This window comes from Scophthalmus maximus, chromosome 3, assembly GCF_022379125.1.
Source record: "Scophthalmus maximus strain ysfricsl-2021 chromosome 3, ASM2237912v1, whole genome shotgun sequence".
NCBI classification, from domain to species: domain Eukaryota; kingdom Metazoa; phylum Chordata; class Actinopteri; order Pleuronectiformes; family Scophthalmidae; genus Scophthalmus; species Scophthalmus maximus.
In genome coordinates, this window is record NC_061517.1 from 6,846,677 (window position 1) to 6,865,000 (window position 18,324).

Here is an 18,324-nt window from a genome sequence, read left to right on the forward strand (position 1 = left end):
GCATTTTATTTCAGCCTGTCAATCCCTGCAGTAATTGGTAAATTTACATTTAGTCTTTACATTTTCGTTGTTTTGAATACGCTTTGTTACTTTTACTATTCTTTTCTTTTCCCGGGCCAGTTAATTGATGTCAAAGGAACCAAATAACAGTTAAATGTAGAAAAAACACATCCGATCCTGAGGGTTTGATATTTTTAACTGAAAGACTTGAGATGGGACTCACAGAAGAAAAATCAGGGAGCACTTTGTACGTTATATCACTTTCTTTTTAATGAACTCTTTTGAATATTCTTTGCACTTTCACATCTTTCACTACTAAAAATGTCTGCATAAGGCTTTGTACACTACATCACTTTAGATTCAAGAATTATGTCCAATAATCCACAAAGTTCAGTACTTTATTCATGCATTTCATTACTGAGTATTAATATCTCATTATACACAGGCCCAACACAATCATTATCCGTCATCCTACTGGCAAAATTGAATGGACAAAATATTAGCATGTATGTAGCATGTAATAATAAGGTAAAAAAACATTATAATAATCATATTGGTCCCCATTCCCATTCGTTTACAAATGATGCACCTGTAAATTTAAAGGCAGGTGAGATGTAGAACAAGTCACAAATTAGAAGGTTAAAATCAGCGTTCGATGCGTTCTGACAGTCAAACATAAAAAGCGATCTTTCCTTCAACGTATAGGGTTCAATACTGAAGGTCCGTCTCCATCTGTATGTATCAATAATACTTTACAATTTTTTTGTCAAAATTTTTCACCACCACAATTTTTCTGTATATTTTAACTCTGAGAATTAAGTCGTGAAGATGTTCAGACATGAAGCAAAAGTCAACAACAGAAACTTTTGTTTTTACACGAAAACAAAGCGTGTGAAGTTGTTGCTGAATTGTTCTTTTTCAGCATTTCACTGTAACTGTATTATCACACATCACACTGCAGTTAATGTGGACTTTGCCAGACACGTTACTATGGATACAATTGTGCTCAGACGGCAGGTGTTTTTGGCGCACCAACCCCCCCTCGGCCAACCTCCCGACAGTCAGAGGAGAAATCTGGTCCCGGACCTTTGTCAGTACCCAATACCAAGTTGTTGCACCGAATGACTTTTTATAAAGACTGTATGTAAATAGTATTAAGCCAAAATATCCCTAGTACAGGTGCTGCCATCTTGTGATGATGACGTCATTGGAGCGAGCGTCTGCGCAGCGGCGATCATGATCGCTTTGTTTCTTTGCCCCATGTAGCCAACTGTGCATCAGCGGTGAGCTAGCCAGCATCCAACCATGTATGTGGTCAGTGTCGAACTGTGCTATCTCTAATGTTCTGTCTGTAATTTCCTTGGACAGACCATGAGATCAAACCTGTGTCCTTCAGGCTCAGGGAACAGTTTATCTACCGCCTGCGCTGCCATGGAGCATATTCATGAATAAGAACAAACTGTTTCCTCTGCATTTGAAAGCTGTTCCCATCTTTACTAAATTTGAGGCCGAGAGAGGTCGAACACCTTGGGTCCTGTCAAGTGTGTTGTCTTTAAATGATCAGAACCCAGTCCAGTTCCACCTGTGGGGACATTAGCACCTGAAAAGTTCCAACGTTTCTCGACTTTTCAAGTTTATTTATTGATTATTTTATGATACTTCTGGCTCAACTGCACTCTCCTGTAACCCCTCATATCCTTTACTTCCTTCTGTCTTTCTCCGTTTTCAATGTGCACTCGCTATTAAGTACAGTTCAGGGGACAGTTTGAAGCCTTTAAAGTTCCCTCTTTTCTTCCACAAGTGTTAAGTCTTCTACTCTATTTTCTTCAAGCTCCAAAAATCGGAATCTATGATCCTTTAGGTCCAAGTTTTCCTTGTCAGTTTCTTCCCTCCGGTCTCCTCTTCGTGCTCCCCGTCGTCCTCACATCACACCGTGGTCACGGAGAGGAGAGGGTTGTATATTTTCTTTCCGTCCGGCGACCTCGAGCCGTGAGCCAGCAGCTCCTGGATGGTGATCCAGTTGTCCAGGATTCGCCGGTTCCTCTTCTTCGTGACCTTCTTCTGGCTCAGTGACAGGATGTTGTTGCCGGGGGAGTCCTGTCGGGGGTGGAGCTGGGCGCCCTGGTCCAAAGTGCTCCCTGTTGACGACGAAGGGTCCCTGTTAAAGGAAAACCAAAAATGAACGCTCAATTAGTCCAAGGCAAAAAGTGTAGTGGTTTCACACATTTCAGTGTGTAGCGTGGAAAATAATCTTGAATGCACAGAATATATTAGGGGACAGATATATTTATGAGTGTGTGCAAATTGGTCCATTGACATCTCGGCAGCAGCAGGAGGTAAGAGGATTTCACTGCTGACATTGATCTCATCTTAATCTCATGATGTGGTGGTGAAGAATTGGGCAAACTCAAAAAAAACCAACATAATTTGAAAGGAAATGAAATGCTAACACACCCTCAAACTCTACTGATACATTCTGAATCCATAGAGTTAGATGGCAGGAAAATGTCCCTGAATATATTTGATTGTCTTGCTTTTCCTAATCCAGACATGATCCAAGTGTCACCTCCAGTCACGTTGCATCTTTTGAAGTGTGTGGACCTTTTGTTACCTGTCTCCTTTGAGGTAATCCAGGCGGCTCTGCATCATGAACTCTCGCCTTCGTCTGTACTCTCTGGCTCTCAGCAGCTGCTGCTTCCTCTCCTCTTTGCTCCAGTACCGGCCCTGTTTGGAGGAGAGTTATATGTGGTGGTTCAATGAGCAGTTGAGGGATGTAGTCGCGTCTGTTCTGACCTCTTAATCTACACTGTGATTTAGACCTTCTGCATTTCCGTGATTACTGTGCAGACTCTACCTGCTTCATCTCGCTGGCGGCGTCATCGTCGGTCGTCATGCCGCTGCGTTCCTCCCTGATCTTCATGGCTCTGGCCTTCAGCAGGCGGTCCCTCACCGGCCGCTTGGCCACGTAGCGGGTGCCATCGCTGCGGATCTTTACCTGGACACAGAGAATCAGTAGCTTCTTGTCCAAAGACTCACTAAATGTTGCCTTTAAAAGACTGTACTGGGGGTTGCGCACATTCAAAACCACGAGCCTTAAAATCATGTATATTTTACATGCATTACTTCAATTAATGTTAGAGAAAAACCACAGTGACCAAAGATAAAAGTGTTTTCGAACAAGGTTAGTGCAGTTGACCCTTCAGGCTGACTCCCCATCATCATCATCATCATCATCACACTCTTTACCTTCCACTCCATGCGTTGCGGTGAGGCCGTTGGCGATGACTGTGTCAACCCAAGTGGTAAGGCAAGTCCCAACCGCGAGGCACCTCTATGGTGGTCCTCCAGACCGCAGGGGGCGCTGTTCACACTCCTGGGGCTGCCCGGGCCGCTGCTGCCTGCGCCCATCCCCCTTTCCTCGGCCTCAGCCCTCGGTCTGTTCCTCACGCGGTCCAGGGGGTCCACCAGGCCCTCGGAGGGCAGCGTCATACAGCTCTGGTAGCGCTCTAATGGGTTGTTGTGGCTGTGGTGCCGCCTGGTGAAATAGGGACTGGACTCTGCACTTCCACCTCCGGGCCTGTTGGCGGCTCCATCTGCAATGGTAACAAATACAGTCTATTCGTGACAGACCCCCCAAACCAGGTGTTTATAGTGTGAGGCAGATGTGATCATGCACGAACCATGGGCCTTTTCAACAGGACCGAGGACAAACACATCAGCAGACGTAAAATGAGCCCGTTTTGTTTGACTTGATTTAAACACAAGGTGAGTGATTTAAGTGTTTCAGCAAATGAAGCACGTATCAAGTACCTCCTCTGGAGCCCCGCTCTCTATCAGCCACACCCCTTCTTGAAGACGACCTCGCCTCTCTGGTCAGAGACCTGACAGCAAAATATCCAGCATTATTTCAATACAGTTTTGCAAAGTTTAAACTAAGTTAATAGTAATAGTAAAAAACAAATGATGAAGATCACCTGAACTTGGAGGGTGTAGAGGGGGTGGAGCTTGAGCCATTTGCCCCGTTGCCATTGGCCGCTTCATACTTCCTGTAGGTGCTCGGGGAGAAGGAGCAGCTGAGGTTGGAGTGGCGTCTCTCTCTGTCCCGCCTGTGACGGCGCGGGGTGAGAGGGGAGTTCAGAGGGGGCAGGTGACCGAGGGGGAGGAGAGGAGGCGGAGACATCAGTCGCCGGCCCGTTTCGTCCTCCTCTTCATGGAGAGGCGCGATCTGCTCCGTGCTGACTAATGGCGTGCTCCGGCAGCTCTCCCCTCCGGTGTTGTAGGCGCTGGTGCTGTCTTTGTCGTCAGATCGCTCGCGCTCCGGGAGCTCATTGATGGCCGACAACTCGTGGTGGTGAGGGTCGTCGTTGTCGTCGTCATCATCATTAACCATATCTACAAGAAAGGATTTTGTATTGTAACCTCAACACCTGCACTGCAACCATGCGTATTTAGTTTATTACTTTAGCTTTATCAGATGCTACAGCAGAATTTTAGTCAGGTTAAAGTTAACCCTAATGTTACCTGAGTAATAGTCAGTAGTAAAGAAGTAAAATTATTTTTTAAATCATGATTCTTGTGTGACCAGTTGGTGAATGTAAATATATCCAATCCCCAATGTCTTTCCAATGAAATCACATCAAACTGTGATAAAAAGCCTTTAAAAAACGCGCACAAGCCTGCATTTGCTGCCATCTAGTGGCCTAAAAGTGATGCACTGTAGTGCAGCATGACATCGCAGCGTGGATTGCAATAAATGTATGAGAATGTCACAACGTCATTAACAACGTCAAAAGTCAGAGCCACCACAAATACTTTCATCACATTTAACATTTAAATGTAGAAATAGAAGAAAATGTAGCTTTATCAGGGCTTTAATACACAATCATATATCAAGTCATATATGATAAAGAAACATATATCAAGTAATGGCTGGGTTGTGTGTCATGGTTACCTGCTTCCGGGGGGCCTTGTCGCGCTGCCCCGGCTGCCGCCGTCTCCTCCTCCATCATCCAGGCTTTCATGCATCTCTCTCTGAGTTGCTGCATCTTTTGGGCACGGAGAATGTTGCGGCACTTAAACTCTAGGTGGCGCAACTCCTCATCGATGAGCGCCATCTCGTGCTCACTGAAGGTTTCGTTGCAGTTCACATCCACAACCAGAGAAGAAGAAGAAGCGGGGGCTTTGTTTTCTCTTTCCAACTCTTCTCTTTCTGCTTGGCCTTCCGCCTGCGCGTCGACGTCCTTGCGATCCTTTTTCGCGGCCTCTATTTGCAGTTTTTCGTTGCGCCTCTCGTACTGACACTTTATCTCCAGCAGCTCCTGGTATCGCTGGCACTCTTCCTCTGTCAGGCCCGGCATCATCATCATCATGGTCAGAGGCGGCTGGTGGTGATGGTGGTGGTAGTGCTGCAGGTCAAAGGTCAGAGGTCACTTTGTAGCCAGAAAACAAAAAATAAGCCATGGAAGCGTTTCACAACTAGAATTGATTTCTTTTGACAAATACTTGTCCATAGCTGGATTTTCTCCTCAAGGGCCCAATAAGGATTGGTTGAGGTATCAGCCGCTCAAATGTAAATGTTTTGCTACTGTCCCAGTTTTCTTTGATAGTAAAAATGTTCAGAAAACCTGAAATCTCCTCAATATTGATCTCCTGTAATAAATACTTCTGAATATATCCAGACCTCGCTGTGATCTACCTTGTGGTGGTGATGGTGGTGGGGGCTGCACGCTGCTCCTCCTCCTCCTGCACCTGTCCAGTCGAGGCCGGGGAGAGAGTCTGAGCTGAGCTGGAGGTCTCGCAGGTGGAGGAAAGGAGGGGTGGTGTCTCCCCGTCCCTGCCCAGGGCTGGGGATTGGCCTGGGGCTTGGGCCGAGGCCGGGACTGGGTCTGGGACTGGGACTGGGCCTGGGTAGAGGAGACAGGGAGGGGTGGTATTCTGTGATCTGAGGTATTATGATCCTCTCCCAGTATTTGTACTTCAGTCAATCAAATAAATAATTCCCCTACAAACACTGACATTGTTGGAGTCAAAGTCCTCCTGTCCTACCTGGGGCTGGGTCCTGGTCTGAACTTCCTGGTGCTCCCCGGCGTGTTGGTGGTGTTGGTGTTACAGGCACTGGTCTGGTCGCCCAGCGGGTCTTGTTCTGACAACTCCTCGTAGCGGGTGCTGTCGTCGGTCCGGCCCACGCCGCTGTCCAGCTCCTGGCTGTTGGACAGTAGCGGAGCAAGGCTCAGCAGGGGAGGGAGGGGGACCGGTGTGTCTCCGTCCTCCTTCTCTCCTCTCTCGCCGTCCTCTTCGTCTTCTTCCTCCTCCACTTCCACGTCGACCACTGCAACTTCTCCACCTCCTTCTTCTCCTCCTCCGGGGCAGGTCAGGCCTCCTCCTGCTCCCCAGCGGAGGCGATAGTAGCCGGAGAGGTGAGACGAGTTGAGGGAACAAGAGGAGGCTTGAGGGGTTGGGTGGAAAACGCCTTCCTCCATCATCAGCTCTATGTCCTCCCCCGGATCAGCAGGGTTTTCATTCTGGAAAGAAAATCAGAGCATTTTCACAGTGGAAATTAAAAGTAAAACTTAGAATTCAGGTCCTTTATTATAGCGACAGTTTGTGTTGGAGGACACTGACGTTCAGTAACAATTGAAGTAGGTGGTGAACTGAACGAGAAGCATCTTAGATCATTAATTTCCATTATTTCTTCACGCTTTGTATCTTAATAGAGGGATATTATTGTGAGAGACCTTTTATGTTATCACGAGAAGCATAGAAAAAACAGATTTGGATCAATATTTTTTTTTTAAATTTAGGATTCAGGAAGAAATGAGAGATGGACTAAAACCTTGTTGGTCTTTTCTTGTCGGTAATAAATATATTTTTTGTGATGGAGTTTTGTGTAAATGTGGTTTTGTTTGTGTGTGTGTGTGTGTGTGTGTGTGTGTGTGTGTGTATGTGCATGCATGCATGCATGAATGTGTATGTGTGTGCGTGTGTGTTTGTGCGTGCAAGTGTTTGTGTGCGTATGTGTGACCTTGGCAGAAAAAAATTAGAACACACAAGATAAATAACTGCTCCTCCATTCCCCCTCCTCATCCATCATCCCTTCATCATTTCATCCATGTGATACTTCATCTCTCTCCCCCCTCCCTCTCTTAACTAAAAAATAAATTTAAACACAAGTTTAGAAATAAAATTATTACAAGAAATGACATTTTTGTGATACTGCACATTGTGTTCTCTATATCAGTGGATACAATTTTTATGTATCTCAGTAATGGGTGTTTCTGCTCTCTCTCCTCTGTCCTCGGAGCTGCTCCCCCGTCACATCACGTCCTAATTTATTATTCGCTTAGTCGATAAAACATCCATCGACTCCAGTTCTCTCATCATGAGCAGATCTGACTTCAAGTGTCAGACTTCTCTAAATACTGACGGAGTGAGTGACAGCTCATTCATTTGGCGTGTTGACTGTGCACACACACACACACACACACACACACACACACGCCCTGTTGATGAATGTGTATGAAGGAGTGTGTTTTAACTGATGTGTATGAATACACCGTCTTGCATTTCTTCCTCTGTCAGCATGTGGACACACTCTGGGACCTGCTGCCACACCACGGCCATTTATCATGACTGTGTACATACACACACACACAACCGTGAATATCATGTTCAGTATATGAAATTTATGACGTTTAGAAAAAAACTGGTTGTGAACATGAAACTGTGCTGCACAGAAGATTCTTAATAAGATGAGGTTTATTAATTCATTCATGACGGTTTAGGTATTTACTATTTTAGCCCAATGGGGTTGGAGGGATTTGCTGTACAGGTTGAGAATAGAATATAAAGACATGAAGATGTAGCAAAGGGAGACCTCCATGGGAAGTTTCATTTCATGACCATTTTGTCGTTCCAACCTTTACAGTGTTTGGGCGGAGACCCTGATTTATTTTTACAGTTATGTTATCTTTGACTTTTATCCAAGCCTCTAGAATTGGTGGCGGCTGTGGGTCAGAATCCACTGAGATTCACTAATCACAATTTGGTTTATCCCCAGCTCCACCTGTCCATGTGTTGAAGGGCCCAAGGAGAACCCCCCCCCCCCCGCCCCAAACCTTAAACCAGAACTGTGACCACGCTCCGAACTAAACTGTGGCTGTTATGAGTCTTTCTTCTCTGGTCGGCTTCCTACAGCGGCGGCAGCAGTGATACGAGGAGAAAGTAGGTTAGTAAACTAGGCTGCGATGCGTTCGACCTGTAGTTATGGATGTGGCGATTATTTCTGGCCCTGATAATGAGGAAAACCTCCATCTCTGAAAACGTTTCAGAGCGATGAAGGACACTGAACATTTCAAGCATTTGTGTTGTCGTAAAAACTTCTGTATGAAACAGACACCGGTGAACTTTAACCTCTAACTGTGGTCGATGAGGTCACTGGCAGTTTGTGCCCCGGACACTGAATTAGGGCAGAGGTTGAGTCGCCTTCGGGACGTGTAGAGTCTCGCCGTGACATGTTGTGCTGGATTTTTGAGATCCGTTGTGTCATCGTTTTTTTGTGTCTCATTGTACTTTATTGTGTTGTGTCGTGCCGTGCAGCGTCCTGTTGTGTCTTGTCTTGCTGCTCTGTGTTGCGTTGTGTTGTGTCACCTCTATATCAGGCCTGGCCAGCAGCAGGGAGAAGTTGATGCTGTCCTCCCTGGTCAAGATGGCCACTGCCTCCTCTCTGTTCTGAATATCCACTCCATTGATCTAAGACGTAACGAGAGACAGAGTTTGAGCCCCTTACTTCAGTGCAGTGTTCAAACAGTGATCATTTCAAACAAAAAGAACAATATTAATGTGGTGAAGTATTCTGTCATTTGCAGCTTTAAAAAGAAAAAGCAGCATGGCCCTTTAATGTCGTCACAGCAAGATGAGTCATTTAAAAAAAAAACAGACTGTGTTTGGATAAAAGTGATTTAATTTTACCCCAGAACCTTTTAATTAGTTGGCAGAATAAAAAATTACATGTGTGAACCTTTGTTCAGTTTGCTTTGGGCTGAATTGAATTTTCCCCAAACACCTGGGGAGACACCACATCTGTCCAAAAGGCCTTTGTCTCTGTGGTGACGGCTGTCATGGGAACCCGAGCCGACGTCATCCGTCCGGCCGCTGCCAGGTAACCATGGTGATGCCGGTTGCTGCTGGTATATTCTTATCACATTTCTAACTTTACCTTTCCCCCGTTTGCACGAGGTCGTCAGAGAGGATAAAGAGACCGCAGGTGTGATTAATTTATTAAAATTCATATTCTGAATTTTTCATATGGAATATTAAAATGTTTATTTAAATTAATAGCAGCAATGCTGTAGTTTCAATGACCTGATGAAGTAAGAAGTCTCAGAAATATCTGCCAGATTTAAATTCACATGCTCCCAGTAAACAAGTAAATAATCTTTTGAGTAAGAATTGGCAACAAAGCACGAAACATGGTGAAGGTTTACTCGTACATTGTGATTTGGAATTGAACAACAACATTTCTGAAATTGCAGAGTGTATGCACAGCTTTACTCAAATGACACTCTCTGGCCTCATGACTCACCAGCTCATGTAAAATCTCCAAAGTTTGTTTTAGAACAGAAAACACACACACACACACACACACACACACACACACACACACACACACACACACACACACACACACACACGCACACACACACACACACACATTCCTCTGTCTATTTTAGGGCAGCAGTAACTGGGCTGCTGACGGTTCTCTCTGATTGGACGAGGCCGTCCGGAGGGTTTCAGGTATAAATTTACATAGTTTGATTTGAATCTATTTTAAACCCTGATGGCGTCAGTCAATGTGTCAGAGGACGGGTTTGTATTCAGGAGGCAGGAAATGCATTTCACTGACCTGAAGGTCATCAGTCATTATTTATGAATACAGGGTTGTTGTTTTTTTTCATCAGCCCTCAGGTTTAAATTAACACCATAAAAAACAACTGAAAAAACCTCATCCTCTCAGAACTCACTAACAGTCTTAATGGTTTGAATTGCAGCTGACTTTTAATTAAAGAGATCAATTTAATGAGCATTAAAACCTGTATTTGTTTTAGGCGGAGATGCATTTATTTTTTTAATCTCTTGATTACATAGATTGAAGACCACTGACTGAGTAACTGAGTAAATATACATTTACTAAACTTTAGTTAAATAAAGTAAAAGTAACTGTACCTGTAATATTCGGTCGCCCTCTCTGATGCGTCCATTTTTAGATGCAATGCTGTTTGGATTAACCTGAAGCGCAACAGAGAGGGAGAGAGAGGGAGAGAGATAGACATTAAGCAGAGGTTTCAAATAACGGATGGGTGGATAAATAAATGACTTCATGAATTAAACAACATATAAATAAATAGTAATGAGTAAGGCAGTATAAACTAGCTGAATAAATGAAAAGAGAGGGATGTGGTTGGATGAATGATTCAAAGGATCATGTGATGAATAAAGTGCTTAACGGATGGATGTAATAAATAAATGGAAAATTGAATAAGAAAATATATGAATGAAAGATTGAATGAAAAGAAAGATGAGGTTAATTGAATGTTGATAAATTCTGTGGGTAGGAGAGCAACCTCATGCCCAGACTTTATGTATTTTCCATAAATGAGTGAAAACATAAACGAGACAGTAGGAGGTTTATTGAGCGAGTGAATCCTCTGTGAGGTGAAGCAAGAGAGATGAACGAAGTGATGATCAGTGTTTCCTGTCGTCACCTCTCCAACATAGATGCCCAGATCCTCCTCATCGTCCGTCCTGTAGCACACCGTCAGACCCAGCTTCTCCTGCTGACTGGACTTGTACAGCTCCACCTCCTGCAGGAAGAGGAAGACGAGGAGGAGGAAGAAGAGTGATTGAGTGGTTTAGGATGAGCAGCGCCGGTCTTTGGCTTGACCTTTCCGTTTCCCTCAAAGGTCAGTCCTGTCACAGCGGTTCACTGTTGGTCAACGGCGGTTTTGCCAGTTGCTGTTAAATGTTAAAAGCCACAGACTCCATCGACAAAACTGTAATTTTACCTCAGCACACGGGAGTTACATCAGAAAACTCTGTAGACCCAGTTGAAAGGAGAAAGGCATGTGGGTTATTTTCACTTTTACCCACATGCCTTTCAATTCATGGATTGTAAATTTGGATCATATCGGCAGCCACAGAGTGAGAATTTAAATCCACAATTTCTGACTCAGAATTTTGTCACGTGTGGTGTGAACCACGGTATCATGACCTCCATTTTGGACCGACAACCACAGATTCTTTCCACGTTTCTCTCACGAGTGTCAAACTGGCTCAGTGTGAAGGGGCTTTTACAACTTTTAAGATCATCACGCGCAGTCTTGTTCAAGCTCAGCTCACGGAAGTGAGCACCTTAACAAACCTCTTAGACCATCATGGATCACAGCAAAGTCCCTCAGACCATCATAAGTTATGTACTTATTAGATCAGAAACCATAGACCTCCTCATCAAAGATCACTGCAAGGTCCATCTGAGATTATCGAAGACCACGGGAAACTGATAAATAGATTCAGGCTAATTCAGTTTTTTAGTTGAAGGGCATCAAGAAGAAGAAATGAAAGGATTTAATTCTAGAAGTAAATCACAGTAATTCATCTTAATATGACCATGGTCTTAATGAGAAAATGACTGGGGGAGAGAAACGGAGCAGAGGAAAGAATGACCGTGAAGCACAAAGGACCGGGAGGTCTCTCCGGCACCAGAAAGAGTACGAGTGTTTCCACTTTACTGACTTCTTTAATGACCAAACGGTCGTTTGTCTCTGGAAATGACAGAGAACCAGTGGCGCAGAGAGGGAGGAAAAAGGGCCATTCAGCTTAAAACAGTGGCACGTTAGGCCACCGAACACGACGGCTCGCACAGCGCTCAGTTTGTTTCAGTGACGTTTCTGAGGGCGCAGGAGTATTTTGCAGCGCAAGCAGAAATACATCATCTTTATTTCTTAATTTTTCTCTTCCCGTCCTCCTCTCGTTCACTTTCACATCCTCATTTCATTAATCCCTCACTCAGCCCTCTTCACATTTTTCCTCCCTTTCCTTTCCTTTCCTTTCCTTTTCTTTTCTTCATCTTGATTAGTTACCGGCGCCAAGGAGGTTACGTTTTCACCCCTGTCCGTTTGTTTGTTTTTCAGCAGGATTACACACACACTACTGAGCAGATTTCCATGAAACTTGGTGAAATGGTGGGACATGGGCCAAAAGGGAACCCATTAAGTGTTGGCATGGGTCCAGACAAAGGAGCGGAACCAGGAATTTTTAAATGCTTTCTTTAACATTATGAGATAGGACGTTTTTTCACCAATATCCCAGGTAATAATAATAATAAGAAGAAGAAGAATAATAAGAAGAAGATCAGGCATATTCAGGGGACTGATCTCTATGAGTCTTTGCAGTTTGGTGCAGCTTGATTGAATTTAAGGGGACAGTTGGGCCCTGGCGTGAGTATGCGCGACATTCTGGTTTTGATATTCAATTTTTTATATCCTCATGCTATTCCCTCAGTAATCCTCCTAAATCCCATGCGTTACTTTTCATTTCTCTCCTCCTAATCCCTCGCTTTTACCTCAAACTCTCTCTTCCTTTCCTGTTCACTGTCCTTTAAACCCTTTGACCACCACCCTCCTCCCTTCCTCCTCCACCTCCATACGATACGTGTCAGAAACTACTTGAGAAAAGAGCTTTGTGAAAATGACCTTCAGCACAGTCGCTGTTTCGCTGGACATCACCGGTTCGAGCGGCCTGTTCCTCAACAGACAGATTTTGTCGTGTCTTGTTCATATTTTTCCTGGCCTTTGAACGTATTGATTCACTGAGTAAACGGGCACATCTGCTTCATTTATATTCCAGACATAGTCATCAGGTTAAGTGCTTGTGGCTCTGTTGATGTTCTATTTTTTCACAGCGTCACAAATGTGCAGCTGGAGATGTCTGTATTTTCTCTCACGGGGGGGGGGGGAGGGGGACCTTGAGTCATTCAAAGTCATTACAGGAGCGTAGTACTTGAGAACCTATTATTGAATTCTCTAATGGTTTCTCGGTTTGCGGTAGAACAGCAGCGGTGTTCTCACCTCGTACTCCAGGTCATCCTGCCTGTCCACCTCATGATTCGAGACGTCAAAGTAGTCATTGGGGTCGTTGTACTCGAACACGCAGCTGGAGGGAGGAGACGGGGACGAAAGAAAAATCAATCACAGTCATGTCCAAACATTATTGATTTTTTTCATATCTGGAGACCTTTTTTTCTTTGTCATTCAAAAGACAAAACAGGTCAGGACGTACAACTCATTGATCCCGTACGGTCCCGCGAGGTGAGGCAGGGGAGGTGAAGGGGGAGGCGGTGGCGGGGAGGAGGAGTCTCCTCGGCCGTGGTGGTTGTGGGGATGATGATGATGACCCTTGCTCCTCCCCAGCGTCATGATGTTCTGGAAGCTGATGTCCGTCTGCGTGGCGTTGTCGACGCAGTCGGGGATCGCCACCAAGGCAAAAGAGGAGACGGAGCTGCTGCCGGTCCCGTTACCGCTGCACACTAATGTACCTGAGGGGTGGAAGGTGTCAGGATGAGCAAAACACAAGGGGACTCGTGCTCCTTGGTGGAGGTTTGCGCTCTTCTGAGTGACATTCTAATTTAATAATGTATAATATTGCTGTATAGAGCTTCTTTAAATGTCAAGTGTTTTTAAAGTCGGGCTAGCAACCACATTGTTTAAATAGCAAACGCACTTTACTCCATGTTGTAGGTTGTTTTTTTTTTATCACAGCAACAGTTTGCTTGAATGAATGAAAATTTAAAAAATATGAGTTAGAATAGGAGACAGATTACAAATAAGTGATACTGAAAAAAAAAAAGACTGTATTAACATCAGGGAAGATGGTAAAGTGAAGTGATTGCACAAAATGATTTGACATTTAAGAAGACGATGGCAAAAGATGAGAGGCAACATCAGGAGATGTGACAAGGGGAATAAAGAACAGAGAAAATGTGAAGCGTGAAAACCACATGAAGAGAAACCAGATGAAAAGATTGGAGGAGTTGAAATGAGGCAAGACCGTGGGAAAGACCTGAGAGAGGATAAAGTAGCTCAGGTGGGAAGTGATGAAAAGAGATGATATTAAAAGAAGAGAAGGAAGAAGGAGGATTCCTGTGTGACGGCGGCTCAACACTTCAGAAGACAGAAGGAAAAGAAAATGCTTGTGTAAAGTGAAAGTAGATAAAAGAAAAGACAGATAAATATTATATGTGCTCATGCATGTATCCGTCAGATTTCATCTACCTTTCCTCCTGTGAATCTTGCGGACCGTGCCGGGTTGTTGCAAAGGCTCCTGGGAGTTTTGTGGCCTGTCAAGCGGTGGCTGAGAGGTTCTCCGTCCTCTGACCTGAGGAGATGATGAGATGTAACTGATGTGATTCATAGATGTAAAATTGATATACAGTGTGAGTGAGTAAAGAGAGAATCATTCATAAAGAGACATGAGAAACATGACATCAAAGCCTTTTAAAGATGACATATAAACGCACAAGTGTTGCACAGAAGCAACTCCACACTGATGATTCAGCTTTTCTTCCTCCAGCCTTCACGGGAGAGGAGCTCGAAATGTTAAATTTGTGCTGAGCATGGCGCTCGAGGAGAGGTGGAGGGGTCTTTCAATTGTGGGCCGCAGGAAAGCGCTCAGCAAATGTCAAGTCTGCTTGTGACGTTACGAGATTCTGGCCCGCAGATGCAGCAGGAGAAAATAACTCTGATGGACGGTTCATCATCTGGGGGATGTGTTCAGCAAAGTTAGTGATAAACTGCACATCGGAATTTGTTCTTGTCCAACTGGAAGTAACTGAGATTTTTTTTTTCCAGGAACATGAGGATCAACAGAAAATTTCCCAGGGAATAATGCATCTGAGGAATAAATGTGATGATTATTAACTGAGGCGTATGATTCAAAAAAAGGTGAAACTGAGAATTTAAACAAACGGTAGTCAAGGTCGGAGGCTGACTAATAATGACTCGAGGACAATGCATAATTCAGAGCACCTGCAGTGTTTCTTGTTTTAGGTAATACATTGACCTTCATCAGCTTGTTGCTCAAACGTTTTTGAGTTTCTGATGCAAGTTAAGTCGGACTTGCTGCTAAATATGTAACAGAAATCTCGGAATTTATTGTAGACCTGCCAAGGTCCTGAAATGGGTTCATGGGTTTCCCAAAAAGAAAAACTAAAAACTGACATTTATCAAGGCAGAGACCAGAGACTCTGTGGGTTTTCTGCATTTTTAGTTCCTGTTTCACAACCATCCAATGTTACTTTTCATTTTTTCCAGCTTTGGCCATCTCTTTTTTTGGGGGGGGGGGTGGAATTGCATCGTGGGATAACTGCACAGTGGGAAAACATGCTAGTAATCAGAATAAATAAAATCTTGAGCACAAACCCACTCTCATCAAACGCTAGTCTGAATTACTAGGTTCATGTAGTCTGGAGCCGGGACACGGACGACGTGTCTTTCTCCTGACTGTGATTGAGGTAAAGGAATAAAGCGTGATATCCTGTCAGCCCCCTGCAGATGTTGCTCGGGGCGGCTGTGCACACTGATCAAACCCTCCTCAGATAAATCAGTGGGAAAAGGCTGCACGGGCGACAGTGTTGGAGGAAGCATTCTCCATCCATCCTCAGCTTTACGGGAGCAGAACCTGATTAGAGATGACTGATAGGAGGCCGGTGTAGGACATAGTCAGTGAGGAGGAAGGGAGAAGTCCCTCATGGAGGACGGAGGGTCACTGAATGCTGATGGATTCAACTTTCCCAGTGTCCTACCTTTATGTTTCCATGTCTGTCCATTGGCCGCAGGGAATTGCTCCATCCTTTCTGCTAATGAGACAAAGATGGAGACCCAGACAGATGAGGTTAGGTGGAGGGCGGGCCGAAAATGAAAAGATACATTTTTATATTGATTTGTTTGACATTGTCATTACAGCAAATTCATAAATATTCTTTATGTTTCCATAGCTGTGAAGAAATCGCGTGTTTTCATCAAACTGCAACAGCAGACAGATCAGTCAAAGCCAGAAAATCCATCTGGAGGTGGTGGAGACCAAACACAGAGCTCAAAGTATAGAGGGAATCAGATGAGCAGGTGGACCAACATCCCTCCAATGAGATGACGGTGTCGCTCTGTGTCTGCTGGATGTTTAAATGGGGAAAAACGTGGTTGAAAGCAGGTTTGTGTCTCACGGCTTGTTTTCAAGTCTTTCTCTCCCCTACAGGAACCAAACACATAATTAATGCAGTTGAGAAGGTCTACGTAAAGGTAAGTGCCGTCCCATATTCAACCTTAAGCACAGAGCCGCATGTGACCAAGTGACGAGCACACTTAGGGCATGTCGGGTGAAAACCACCTAGTGTTTTTGCTCAAGGGCACAAACTGTCTGCGGGACAGATGCTAATTTAAAGAGAAGTATGCAGCCCCTGGTTCAATCCTGCCTCAAATCAGAAGCACGTAACTGACTCGCACACAACGAGCTGCCAGCAGCTCACATTAGCATAAGTGATATAGCTGTGAGCGGAACGCAGAGAGTACGGGCGTCACTCTGGGGGCAGTATGAAAAGAAACACCTGCTTGGAAATGAACACGGAGGTAATTATTTATGAGAATGTGTTTCTACTGTGTGTGTGTGTGTGTGTGTGTGTGTGTGTGTGTGTGTAACTGTAATGATATAAATACTTACTGTGTTTTTATTGTAGGTTTTCAAGTGTGCTGGAAACATCACACATCAAGTTAATGTTTCAAGACACACGCAGGACGCCTCTGAACGCACACACTAACCTACTATTTTCCAGGTAACACACAAACACACACACAAACACACACACACACACACACCAGCTCATGAATACTTGCATGGATGCACACAAACGCACAGCTCTGTCGAACACACCTCTCCTCCTCAATGCCTTTGTTTCAGAACCGATTGTTATGCATTACATGGCCTCTTCAGGTTGTCTGACACTGTGTGTGTGTGTGTGTGTGTGTGTGTGTGTGTCAGTGAACATAAGGCCTGAGCCGGTCAATACCCACTCAATAACTACAATCGTCTATCAGGCCTGTTGTGGCCTGATCAGTGAGCGTGTGTTTCATCTGCCATTAAATAGGTCGGCCCTGACAAAATACATTTCTCGCGGTGACAAAGGTGTGTGTGCGCGTGTGTGTGTGTGTGTGCGTGTGTGTGGATTGCTGGATTGCCGCCAACATCTTTTGGTTCGTCAGTGATTCTAGGAAAAAGCTTTGGGTTTGTTCTGAGTAAAAAGTAGAGTCACTTTCTCATAGACTTCTATTGAGACTGACTTCTTTTTACAAGCAGTGGAGTCTCCCTCTGCTGTTATATACAGTCTGTGGAACACCTGTAGAAATATGAGGAACTACCAACACTTTAGGAAGCTTAGTCGGGAACAGAAATGACAACAAGCACACCACACAACATATGTGCAACCATATTGGTTCAAATTTAGATTATAATTTTTTTAAATTTTGCTTTAAATCGAACAAATCCTTCAGATACAGTTACACTCGCTGTGTTTTACAACCAGTTTTATCTCGGCTCTAATTGATGCTAATAATCTGGATTTTAGTGTCTGTGGTTGGAACTGAGTGCATCTGTGTGCAGAGAGACTCACAGATGGGACTCACACGTTTGAAGATTCACTACACAAGTACCATTGGGTTTGTTTTGTCTGAGTGCAATATTTTACATGAAAATAACAGCATCCCCCATCTCCCTGCTGCGCTCCTGCTCATTATACTGGTCTGCTGTGTGTGTGTGTGTGAGTGTGTGTGTGTGTGTGTGTGTGTGTGTGTGTGTGTACGTACACGCGCACGCGTGTGTGTGTGGTTACTGGAAGGGTAACAATAAGCATCCCTACTGGGCTCCGGCACATTGGCTCGACAGAAATCACAGCTAAGTGAAGTGTGAAATTAATAACTTAAGAGAGAAAAGAGCTGACGGGTTGTCTTTTGCTGAAATAGCCCGACGACCCTCCACACAGGAGCTTCATGTCTGTGTTTCTGATTAATCTCAGACGCCTGTTGTGTTCTGTGTTTTTTTACACAGTAGAGACGGATTATTGATTATATTCTAAAGAGATACAGTCACACCAGATGCAACTATCAACAATCCCTCACAAAAAAACCCACTCAGCTTTCATCCGATGCTGAGTTGCAACCGAGAGGTTTGGTTTAAAATTCACATGCGAGTTTTGAACAATGGAGGTTCGAGGTGAGACTTCATCAT

General features: G+C 44.4%; 1 protein-coding gene across 1 annotated transcript in view; it reads right to left on the reverse strand.

Moving 5' to 3' along the window:
- Positions 1-257: 257 nt before the first annotated feature.
- LOC118317428 (PDZ domain-containing protein 4-like) overlaps positions 258-18,324 on the reverse strand; it is a 30,545-nt gene continuing 12,478 nt past the window's right edge. The window contains exons 2-17 of the mRNA XM_035646098.2: positions 15,854-15,907; positions 14,325-14,427; positions 13,333-13,588; positions 13,122-13,206; positions 10,761-10,859; positions 10,222-10,284; positions 8,647-8,748; positions 6,046-6,521; positions 5,696-5,903; positions 4,952-5,405; positions 3,975-4,392; positions 3,811-3,881; positions 3,247-3,593; positions 2,855-2,995; positions 2,612-2,724; positions 258-2,158 (exon numbers count right to left, since the gene is read on the reverse strand). Of these exons, the coding sequence (XP_035501991.2) occupies positions 1,927-2,158; positions 2,612-2,724; positions 2,855-2,995; positions 3,247-3,593; positions 3,811-3,881; positions 3,975-4,392; positions 4,952-5,405; positions 5,696-5,903; positions 6,046-6,521; positions 8,647-8,748; positions 10,222-10,284; positions 10,761-10,859; positions 13,122-13,206; positions 13,333-13,588; positions 14,325-14,427; positions 15,854-15,907 (3,222 nt within the window). The 3' untranslated portion in view covers positions 258-1,926. The remainder of the gene's footprint in view (positions 2,159-2,611; positions 2,725-2,854; positions 2,996-3,246; positions 3,594-3,810; positions 3,882-3,974; positions 4,393-4,951; positions 5,406-5,695; positions 5,904-6,045; positions 6,522-8,646; positions 8,749-10,221; positions 10,285-10,760; positions 10,860-13,121; positions 13,207-13,332; positions 13,589-14,324; positions 14,428-15,853; positions 15,908-18,324) is intronic.